Genomic DNA, 12,275 nt, shown 5'->3' with positions numbered 1-12,275 from the left:
ATCAATTTTTTTTTACTAAATTATTTGACAAAAGATTAAGAAATAAATCATCCGTAGCAAAGATCAACAAACAATTTAAAATTGTAAGGGGGAAGGTTTGTGGTTAGGGAATTAATATACGTGTACGTGAGTTGGGTGGTAGTGGTGGGCAATTCGTTCCTGAAATGAATATTAAGTTAATTGTTCAAGCTAATTAGTTTCTCCAAATCTTTTCAACAAATTGCAACATTTTTAAACGCATGGAAGTCAACACACGTTTGACATGAAAATCATCAACCTTACATATCAATATTGTTGTAAATTATGTGCTTTTCCCCCCGATAAAAAACAGAAAAGGATAATTTTTCAAGAATTGACGCAAATCGTAATATTGTAAAATTTATATTTTTGTAGAAAACTCATTAGAAGCCTACAGCCTTGACCGTCACCCGAGTAACATAGCCCGTAGATGGATCAGTCAGGGGAGCCTCATGATTGTATTTTACACTGCATTTCAGAATCTAAACCCTTATCCAAGACTCCTCTGACCATTATCTCCGCTTTATTATTTATTATTTGATGTCTGCAAACATCAATTGATAAAAGAAGGAGGGGACAAGAGTCAGCGAGTCAAAGGAGTTATCTATACCCCGGCTTCAGGACCCAAAAATTGTTAACTTTTGGTCAATCTTTTAAAATATTTAAAGTTTTATTTTTAGAGTTTTATCAATGCAATGCATTTAATCTTAAAATCCTTCATGTTTCTTTTACACTTCCGCACTGTCCTTATTTACGCATCTTAAGTGTAAACAATTCAGATTTAATATAACCAAGAACAGTTTTTTACGGGATAAATACAACCAATCACTCCATAGTACAATAGACTAGTCAACCCAAGTCCTGTAAAAGCAACACAATGCAAATTGTAACCGTTTTTCTCTAAAATAAACAGCTGTAAAAAGAGGTTTTTCAAAGTCATATGTGCTACCAGACCTGGCTCTTTAAGTCGTCGTCATAAAGTGAACTGTTCTGCAAAGACTGTCTCACAAGGATCCTGTCCTCTCTGGCTGTAGACATCCTGCGTCGCCCTGCTTGCGGAGATTCTCCAGTCGCCTTCTAATTGTTTTTTATCGTTTCTCTGAACAAAATAGAAAAATCAGATGTTTATCATTTTTTGGAGTTGATTTTAATCAACTCTCCTATGCAGTTACTCTGGCAAACCGAAAATGTAACAGTGTTTGGACCTAAGCACAAATAATCACCGCTGACAAGACTTAGTTCTTGAAAATAATAGAACAATTCGATGTAATGTATGCTGAAGCATTGTTTTTCAAGGAAACTTATCTATAAACACTTTGAAAATAGTCACATTTTATATAATACGAACAATTAAGATATTTTTGTAGTCTCATGTGTTCCTACGCCAGAGTGTAATAAAGTCTCGTTCAGCCAGACGCTCGGCTGTCTCCGTAAATCTCCGACAAGCAGAGAGGCGCTCTTGCTTGTCGGAGATTAACGGAGACAGCCGAGCGTCTGATTGAACGAGACTAGAGTTCGATATCAATATTGCATGGATCCATCCGATTTTTAGAATTGTTTCGATTACTAATACATACACATGTAGTTTGAAATCTATCTTTAAATATTACACAATAAAAAATATTTATTTTCCTGCCAGGAAAGTAATGCCTCCTCGTGAATATCAATCTATCACGTGATATCGACAGCTAAATTTAGCCTATCATACCAAAACTGGTGAAGGGTCAACATCTTCATAATTGTGATAGTTTTACAAAGGAAAGGATATTTTCAGTAAAGCATAAATTTGTCCGATATACGAGTACAAACAAAAGAAATAAATACAAGCCTGTGAGTATTAAAAAAATGACGTAGACCTGTGTTTTTCCCATATGTGCTATTTATAGATCCTATAAGTGTTAATGCAGAAGTAAGGGTATCGTGAATGGCAAGCGTATTTTACTCATTATACATGTATGTATTTCAAATTAACAACTGTTAAGCATATTAAAAATCAAGTTGGATATTTAATTAGGCAAACAATAACGACCACCTAGTTCTCCGCGGACATGCGCAATGAGGTCGGTTTGCTCTTCCTTCTTCAATATTCATGAAAAGGTATATTTTCCTGGCAGGAAAATAAACAATTAAAAATCGATATCTTTGTAACGAGATGGAATTCACCCTTGTAATTTACAGATTAAGGATAACTTTAATCAACTCCCCTCAGTACTTCAGTACTTTGATTGAACTTTATAGTTATAAATGTCTAGTGAGTTCTAAACTGATCATTGCATGGTATGTCCGACGTTGATGTAGCAGGTTGCAAAGGATCCTATCTTCCAATGATTATCGCCCCATCTTCTCAAATTGTGACCATTTTAACTCGTGTTATTTAAATTTTATGTTCATCTCTTTCAGAGAAATTTTACACTCAAATTTTTAAACCTAGCTTGTAAAACATGAAGATTTTAAAAATACTCAGGTCTCTCATCAAAGTTGATAAGTTGATTAAGCAATATTAATGTTCCTGTTTTTATTTCTTACCCAAAATTAAGTTTCCCCTTTACTTATATTTCATGGCAATGGTTGTCTTTTTTTAAAGATGGCACATGCATGGTTTAGAGAATAATTTGATGTTTTACATGAAAAATGTAAAATAAAAGAGTAAATATTTATGGAGGGAAGTGTATGCTATCAAAGACATAAACAACCTTTGTTTTAATGCCCGTTTTCATTTTATAGACGAAAATTGATTGATAAACCATACTTCTAAAATATTACCAGTAAAATCGTTAAAAACTATCAATATCGTTTATATGAGCTATTAAATTTTATATCCCTGTCAATGTCAATGCAATAAACATAAAATACAGGAAAACTGACACCCGTTGTTATGGTAACAAGGCCAAGAGATAGGGATCATTGACGGTGATTTTAATTGGTTCTTATTCATTATATTCGAAATTGCTAGCAGTTTGTTGGTACTTGTAAAAATCTACTTAAATGCTCATACTATAACACAAGAAGTTTTGTTATGCAAGTGTTATTGCTATTGAGATGATTAGAGCAAAGAAAATCAAGCAGAAGTTCTTACTTTTGGAAAAGTCCATAACAACGACAGTATGTTAAGCAAAATTCTGATTTTTTTTAAAAATTGCGTTATATTTATTTAATGATTTTTTCTTCTTCCAAAATTGATATCAAATAGTTTCTTATTTCATAAATGGATAATACATATTTAAAAAGTCCTCAAAATATGATTTTTTTGTTATTCTTTAGCTCAGCACATAATTTTTAAATACCAAACTGCACAGTCATAATAGTGTTTAACAAGTGAAAAGCTGTCAATGTGACAGCAAACCGGGTTTTCTGTATCCATAATCTATGGCAACCCCTATCTAGTGAAATGGAGTACCCTCTATGCAATATTTTGTCAAAAAATGACTAAGTTCAAAGCTGGTATTTTTTCATAAATGATCAGAAATCAAAATCCTAGCAATATGCACACCTCTGATATATGTACAATTGATCTGCAAAAGAACAACTTCTTATCTTGAAACCTGTAGGAGTAGTTATCTGTACAATGAGGGTACCCTATATGCAATATTCTGCCAAAAAATGACTAAGTTCAAAAGCTGGTATTTTTTTCATAATTTATCGGAAATCAAAATCCCAGCAATATGCTCACCTCTGAAATATGTACAATTGTTCTGCAAAAGAACAACTTCCTATCTTGAGAACTGTTGGAGGAGATATCCGTACAACGAGGGTACCCTTTTGGCAGCCGCCCGCCCGCACACAATTTTCACCATTTTAATAACCAGATTTTTCCGTTGGAAAACCCGGTTAAAAATGATGAATGGTATTCTAATTCAAATGAAAAAAAGAACTCATTATTTAAATTTCTGTTTAGTTACAATGGAAACAATTTAAAAATCTGCATTTCTCTATAATTAGGTTTATCAAATATGGATAAACCCTGTTATTTCATGCAGTTAAGCATATTGTTTGGGGCAAGAACTATAACTCTAGTAATGCTAATTCAAGGGCAATAACTCCACACTTCCTGGTCTTGGAGCGTGCGCGTTAAGCTCTTCCTTTTATATTCAACTGTTCCCTGAGTCGGTCACAAAAAATCAACTAGAGAAATAATCAAGTTTTATCGTTTTAATCGGCGAGTTTTATTACTTTATACCGGCCTATTATTTCAATATCATGCTGAGAGTAAGGAACCAAAGGGCATCTAAGGCGAGAAGCCCATACGCAGCCGTGCCAAATGGAGCAAATACAGTTGTCTCGAGTAGTGTATTGGCACGAGGTCGTCGCGGAAATCGTCGAGGAGGTCAAGTGAGACAGCCCGTTGCAAACAGCTCCAATATTAATGCTCCTCCGACACAAGCGACTCCTCCAACACCTGCGGCTCCGGCGACACAGTCGTCAACTGAAGCAGGCCAGGGAATGTCACGGAGCGGGATGATTGGGATGATTCCTCACAACATGCCGCCCATAGTTAACCACACCCCTGACGCACCAAGTGCCTTGTCGTCACATGTTCCCACCAACATGAATCAAGGTACAGAAAATTATTTGGAAAATAATATTGACACGCCAAACCCATTTAACAGTGTTACTTCTATACTGGGATCCCATGTATCCCAAGCTCTCAAAGATAAAATTTGGAATGGCGAATTTGTTCATTTAAACAAACTGTTGCTTCAAGAGCCTTGCACAGAAATGCAAAATCAAATTGTTTTCGAGGGGGGTGTTTTTCAGGTCAAACCAAAAAATAAAGAAACAAAAATTACAAACTTCTTGCAATGGATGGATGCATTTTTCATATATGCTTCTATATACTTAGAAAAACATCCACTACAAGCCATTTCACTCTTGAGGTATATGTCAACAATTAAAAGGGGGGCTGCTAGTAACAATTCAGGTTGGTTGGATTATGATGTGCAATTTCGCTTAAAGAAGTCTGTAGACTCCTCTTTAAACTGGGGATCTATTGATGCTGAACTATGGTTGTTTTACATGCAAACAGTTAATAAAACCCAATTGTCAAATCAGTCAACTCGTAGGTATTTGAAATGTTATGCCTACAATTATGAAGGTGTTTGTCAAAAACAATATTGCAAGTATTTGCATCAGTGCATCACATGTAATGCATATCATCCCTCCATTAACTGCTTCAAAAATAATCAATCTAATCAAATTCCCAAAAATGCACCTGCTCGTTCGGAAAATTTAATTCCAACAACAAATTTTTCAGGAATCGACAACAAACCACAGGACGGCAAACCTACATGTAACTTGTTACATAAATTATGGGATATTGGCAGCACTCCAATCAATACATCTAACTTCGATTCTTTACTGGTAAATTACCCAAACAAAGAAATAGCAACAGTTCTATCAAATGGGTTTAAAAATGGGTTTTCACTTCAATATACAGGCATTAGAAAAAAGGTTGAATTTAAAAACATGATATCTGCAGAGGAACATGCTGTTGAGTTACATGAAAAAATAAATAAAGAAATAAAATTGGGTAGGATTTTAGGCCCCTTTCCCTGTCCACCTATTTCAAATTTGCGGTGTAATCCTATTGGTATCCTCCCCAAAAAGCAAGGGGGGTGGCGTATGATTTCTAATTTATCACACCCAGTGGGTAATAGTATCAATGATCACATTGATCAGCAATATTGTTCAGTGTCGTACTCTACATTTGATCAAGCCTTGTCACCGATTCAGGAGATGGGGGAGGGTGCATTAATGGCCAAAATGGACATTTCAAGTGCTTTTAGATTGTTGCCAGTCTGTCCTGAAGATTTCTGCTTGCTAGGTTTCAAGTTTTTAAATTCATCTTATGTGGACAAATGCTTGCCAATGGGTTGCTCAATTTCATGTTCATTATTTGAGATGTTCTCTTCCTTCCTTCACTGGGAGCTGCAGCAAAGGTCAAATTCAAGGGGGATCATTCATTATTTAGATGATTTTTTATTTATAGGTAGAGCAAACACAGCTGATTGTGAGATGTTAATGGCTCATATGATAAAGTTATCTGAAATTTTAGGGATCCCATTAGCTCCAGAAAAAACAGAAGGTCCTTGTACATCTATTTGTTTCTTAGGATTAGGCATTGACACAGTTTCAAGAACTATTTTCATTCCAAAAAATAAAGTTACTGACCTTTTGGAAAAAATTAATGATGCTTTAAGTTGTGAAAAGGTCACCGTTAAAAAATTACAGTCATTAGCAGGGTCACTAGCATTTGTGGTTAAAGCTTTGCCCTCAGGAAGAGCATTTTGTCGTCGTGTATATGCGGCTTCAGCAGGAGGTAAAAAATCTTTCCATTTCATAAGAATTTCAAAAGAAATCAGATTGGATTTAGAAATGTGGGTAGAATTTCTTACAAAGTTTAATGGATTAACTCCTTTTCCATCTTTGACATGGCAAGATGATGAGACACTCAAATTTTATACAGATAGCTCAGGTTCAAAAGGGTGTGGGGTTATATTTGGCAGTCAGTGGTGTTATTTGGCTTGGCCTTCACATTGGTTTTATGAGACAACAAAAGATATTACTTTTCTTGAACTTGTGCCTATTGTTTTGGGAGTTTTTATATGGGCAGAACAACTCTATGCAAAAAAGTTATTGTTACATATTGACAATCTCTCATTAGTTCATATTATTAATCAAAAGTCTTCAAAAAATAACAGGGTCATGGTTTTGATTCGAGCGTTGGTATTGTATACCCTTAGTTATAATATCCAGGTTAGAGCTATACATGTTCCGGGAAAAAATAACAATATAGCAGATGCTATTTCTCGCTTTCAGTGGTCAAGATTCCGACAGTTGGCTCCTACAGCAGACAAATTCCTGCTCCATTTTGGGAGATTATTCATCCAAGCATTTTTTAATTTCAGAGTTCAAGCTTCCTTTGAGCATTTGTGGCCACCACCTATAGATCATATAGTAATGTTTATAGCTTATATGAAGGAATCTGGGTTTGCATTTTCAACAGCAAAATCTTATATGGCTGGTTTGAGTTTTGTTGTAAATTTACATGGTTGGCAGAATGCTACAGAATCCTTTTTGGTAAAAAAGTTGTTAGCAGGATTTAAAAGGTCATGCATATTTATTTGGGCAAAGGTCATGAAATAATTAGGTTTATCAAATATGGATAAACCCTGTTATTTCATGCAGTTAAGCATATTGTTTGGGGCAAGAACTATAACTCTAGTAATGCTAATTCAAGGGCAATAACTCCACACTTCCTGGTCTTGGAGCGTGCGCGTTAAGCTCTTCCTTTTATATTCAACTGTTCCCTGAGTCGGTCACAAAAAATCCCCTCCCACCCAAACCCATTATTTAGAATTAGGTTGCATGGTTATAAATTATTATAAATTTCCATTTAAACTACTTGTGAATGGTTGCATAGGTATTGTTTTTGTACAATTATAAATTGTGAATAGCTTTTTCGGGTTGAGTTTTCTTTTGCAGCGTCATGGCCATGAAGAATAGAAGAAAGATGTGCTGGAAAGTGAATATGGACAAAGAATGGTTTTGCAGGTCATCTGTATTCAAGGACTCAGCAACAAAGTGCATAATTTTGATTAGAATACTGTCTCCGTGGGGCACTGTTTTTTTCCAGGCTCCTCGGGTCAAGAGAGTATTTCTAATATTGTATATTACATATATATATTTGATATATGCTGCCATATTGTTTGAACGGCGCATGTCGAGTTCAATGTACATGTATGAAATCTATCTGATGTACATGTACTATATATCTGACTGATATCTATCTGATATTCATGTACTTATCTAATTTTTGCACATTTGATTAAACGGCCATGACAACTACGCCAAACAAACAAAAGTCTATTTAGTTTTGTATATACATCAGGGTAAATATCTGAATCATAATTGTCTGTTGTTTTGATATTGGTATTAGCTAGAAACATGAAAAGCATATTTATTTGGGCAAAGGTCATGAAATAACTCTGTTTTCATACTTATTTTTTCCTGGAAACTCCGATTTCTTGCATTTTTTCTCAATTAAACTTTGAAATGCCATTTTGGCATATCAACCCACTGTACCATCGAAACGGACGTATTCTGTTGTCATTTCATCTATAAATTCATGTTCAATACGGTTGTCATTCTTTGATAACCTTAATATTGCTGTATAACGTAAGGTATATGCTACTTGTAGTCCAGTCAAACTATCATAAACACTAGAAGAAAATTGCAACATAATTTTTTTCTTGATACATTATTAGTATAATGTGTATTATTAAACATATAACAGTTATTGCCTAAAAGAAACAAAGCAATTTTGGTAAAAAGGAAGCATAAATCATTTTATTATACTTTCGTAGTTTTCCCAAGCACCATGCTTTCTTATAGAAACCCTTTTCAGCTTAGGATTTTGTTCTTCTAATCCTGAAGTTCAAAAATTTGAAACCTATGCAGCATTAGCCAAAGGCATTGATGTCCCAGGTTGCACAGTCCAAAGCTTCATTCGGTTTTTAGCTGATATTGTTGATCATTACATCAGAACATTGGATGGCAAATTAGGGCACATTTCATGGAGTGAGAGTTATTGCAGAAACACACTACCAAGAACCAATCTCTAGATATGTTGTCTCTGGAGAGGAACTAAAGCAACTTGCAAAGATTAATATAACATACTACAAACCGCCAACAAATTCAATGGCGAGTCTTTGTCTTTGAAACCAGGAACTCGAAGATAAAAATATCATAGACACAACTCGGCTGGTGGATTTTTAATCAGTTATCACTTGGCGATTAATGGCTCCTACAACTGGATGATCTGGATTCATACAAATGATTCGGAATGATGAATATCAAGCTTAAGGAAAATCTGATGTGGTCTTCTGACTTATGATTGACATGAATGCAAGTGATATTTCCTGTGTTTTTTAATCTTGAACTTTTTGTTCCCAGGCAAGCTATTTGTAATAAGAACTTTTGTGAAAAGGGCTACATATTTGGATTCAATATTCTAAAATAGGATGTGGTTGTGTTTGGTGGCTATCAAAACCAACCATCTACTAAAGACGTCGCCAACAGACTCAAGTCCAGAATGTTGAAAAATGCTCCTGCTATAGACTTTGTGGAAGACATGCCTTTCATGTAAAGAAAAAGGACATTTTTTGCAAACGAAAACAACAAACAAAGGTTCACTGACTTGCTTTATGAAACGTTGAGAATGATTGGGATAACAGTTTTCACAAAACTGATGAAAAGATGAAAACAGGAGTTTTAAAACTTCTCATTGTAAAAACTGCTATCGATTATGCTAAAGAAAAAGAAACAGTGGTCACTGGTGATCGATCATGCTAAAGAAAAAGAAGCAGTGGTCACTGGTGAAGACACAAATCTACTACTAGTAGTTCTCCTCCTTAAATTTTTACATGCCCCCCCCCCCAAAGGGGGGGGGGGGGTGGCTAACTCGATCCATGTTCATTCACTTTTTCATATGTAAATTTAAGAAAAATGATTTTTGAGAGGAAAAGTGGAAGGGGCAGCAACCCTCCATCTTGCTTGAATAATCCTTCATTTGTGGTATTGATATAAATACACAGATATTAGAAATTTACAAATTAGTACTTGTTATTTTGCTATTGATGAAAAGTTCCACCATTGACCATAAAAGTCAGGTTTCCAGAAATGAAATGTGGCATGTATCCTATTGACATTGATCCAATCCTACCATGGGACTTTCCTGAAAAATCTAACAAAAACACATCGAAGGTTTCAAAGGAAATAATTCGAGCAATATCTTATTAACACATACAATATTTAAATATTTATACTTTGATTCTTCATCAACCTTAAGTCTCTTTAACATGTTATGCATGGCATCGGATATAAGTATAAAAAAATCAGCTTCTATTCATTCTTTATATCGATCGATCTAGCCGTCGATTGATTGATGTCGTTCTTCTAAACTAATTTTTATCGGAACTAGCAATGTTTACCATTTTTCAAAATGATTTTGTCTTAAATTATTAGATAAGGCAACACCAGAAATTGTCCTATGCCACAGTCTCGAGATAAGACGATAATGCTTGTTGTTACGAACCCCCTAGTCGTGCACGGTATCATACCCAAGTCAATATAAATACATCTTATGCCTCCAGTTAATAGCAACCGAAACGTTCAAAAGAAGAACAAGAGGCCCATGGGCCACATTGCTCACCCGAGCAACAATAGACATTATAAAATCAGCTTTACAGAGTAATATACCAAAAAATTTTTATGGACAATGTAGTCTAACAGATCCTGTATTTTTAAAAATCATTTTTTTCCCTTGATATTCTGTTCATCATTGATCCCTTTCTGTCACAGTATAGTCATTTTACATATTGAGCATTACAGTTCTCAAGAAGATCTAAATCAAATGGAATATAAACCAACATCAAACTTGTGAAGCCCAAGAATTGTCCAGAAGTCAAAATTAAACAATTTTAAAGAATAAAAAATATGTCAAAATGCTTGCATATAAGTAAAACCATATATCATAACATTTGAGTTTTGGAGAATTTAAAATGTTTTTCTTTGTAAAATTGGACCCCCCACCCCATGTGGCTCCATCCTACTCCTGAAAAATATGATTTTGACAAATTTGAATCTATACACTATCTAAGGTTGCTTTCACTAAGGCCATTCCAAGTTTTTTTCTATTTATAAACAACATTCAAAATGTAAGATGTCAGTTCTACTATAATGCAGGGAATTTATTTGATTTTTATTTCTTATATGAAGTTTTGTGCCAAAGATATGGATTTTTAAAAATTATATTATTTGTTATTTTTGATACAAAATGAAGAAAATACTTCAAAATATATATTAAATCTTATTTTGTTGAACCTTTAAAGTTGTGTATTTTTCTCAGGTTTGTGGTATTTTTCCTGATAGAAAGATAGGCTTTTGAGTTTTGGGTGGACGCTAAACAAAGAAAAATCTTGCAATGGCCTTAAACTATAACGTTACAGGTGGACATTTGGGGATAAAGTTATGTGGTTGGCGCTCCCTTAGAGAGAGTAGCAATCAATATTATGGGACCGTTGTCCAAGTCTAAAAAGTTTTAGATTTTTAAATTTTAAGGCACATTTTGATGCCTCGTGGCTCTAGCTCTTTGTACATATCATTTACAGGAGATCATTTCACAGTGGGTAGATGCTGTACCAATACGCAATCAAAAAGCATCAACAGTGGCCAAGAAATTAATTGACAGGATAATCAGTATCTCCGGGCCCCCATGCAAATAAAAATGACCAGGGGAGATCGTTTGAATCTGAAATTTTTTATGAAATGTGTAAAAACCACCCCAAATAGACCCCAATCAGATGGATTGGGGATGGACAGAACCTGAAAATTCATTAAATATGTCAGAATATGCATACAAGTTGACTCAAACTATAAATCGGATACATACTTTTGCTAGGGGCAAAATAGAAATAGCATCAGAGAAAATGTTAAGGGAATACAACTCCTAAAATAAACTTCAATGGTTAAACTGAGAGATGCAGTTTGATATTATGCCCAAAATGTTAGTGAATTGGGATCACCAAAACTGCAATGTCATAAGGTAGGCCCTCATACAGTTATCAAGAGAATAAATGATGTCCTATATAAAATAAAGAAGGCAAAAGGGAAACCCAAGGTGGTTCACTATAATTTGCTGAAGCCCTACAAGGGGATAAATACGGCCAGTTTATAAAAGAAATAAAACACGCCCAGTTTATAAATGGAATATATAGATAGTAGACTTAATCATTTTTAGTATACCAGTACTTTTAATATTAACTGTTATTTCCTCCCATTACTTTGGGATCACTATTATTATGGGACTGAGTATACCTACATTTATGTTTTATAGGTCCAGCGTTTCAAGTGCGGACAATGAACCGAGGTGCGGGAGTTTACACTGCAGGTTCATTGTGAGCGGCGGTTCACTCTGGATTTGTGTTTTGATGCAGTGCGTGTACACATATATTTGGGCGAAGGGACCAAAACATGGCTGTATAGGGGCCACACTGCAGCGAGTGAAGAAGGAAACTCAGACCTAGACAATGGAGGAGGAAAAGGAATTTGAAACTTTCAAGAGAGGTAGGGGAAAAACGTTGTGCCATATATGAAACCTTTACCCCTATTCTTCAGTGACCAACCCTATCTACCTGGGCAAACTAAGAAGAGGACCAAGTTCACAGACCCCACTATTTAAGAAGGCGAAGAAGGAAGCC

At 34.9% G+C, this 12,275-nt stretch overlaps 1 protein-coding gene across 2 annotated transcripts; it reads left to right on the top strand.

Annotated features, from left to right (window-relative positions):
- The first annotated feature begins 3,954 nt into the window (after nt 1-3,954).
- Nucleotides 3,955-8,002, top strand: LOC136276576 (uncharacterized). Of its 2 annotated transcripts, XM_066088931.1 has the most exons (3): nt 3,955-4,573; nt 5,270-5,376; nt 7,501-8,002. In XM_066088931.1, the coding sequence occupies exons 1-3, from the start codon at nt 4,216-4,218 to the stop codon at nt 7,519-7,521; spliced, it is 486 nt and encodes a 161-aa protein (XP_065945003.1). In that variant the 5' UTR covers nt 3,955-4,215; the 3' UTR covers nt 7,522-8,002. The 2 variants fall into 2 exon arrangements, 1 of the variants encoding a protein (XP_065945003.1); XR_010715089.1 differs by lacking the exon at nt 5,270-5,376.
- Nucleotides 8,003-12,275: the final 4,273 nt, after the last annotated feature.

This window comes from Magallana gigas, chromosome 6 (genome assembly GCF_963853765.1).
Source record: "Magallana gigas chromosome 6, xbMagGiga1.1, whole genome shotgun sequence".
NCBI lineage: Eukaryota > Metazoa > Mollusca > Bivalvia > Ostreida > Ostreidae > Magallana > Magallana gigas.
This window is presented reverse-complemented; position numbering and strand designations above follow the sequence as displayed.

What these genes read in the sequence shown, in the direction of transcription:
- LOC136276576 (XM_066088931.1), top strand. Translation starts at nt 4,216, where the DNA reads ATGCTGAGAGTAAGGAACCAAAGGGCATCTAAGGCGAGAAGCCCATAC. An exon ending in TCCCACCAACATGAATCAAG is followed by an intron (nt 4,574 to 5,269) that starts GTACAGAAAATT and finishes CAAATTTTTCAG; the next exon opens with GAATCGACAACAAACCACAG. An exon ending in CTAACTTCGATTCTTTACTG is followed by an intron (nt 5,377 to 7,500) that starts GTAAATTACCCA and finishes TTTCTTTTGCAG; the next exon opens with CGTCATGGCCATGAAGAATA.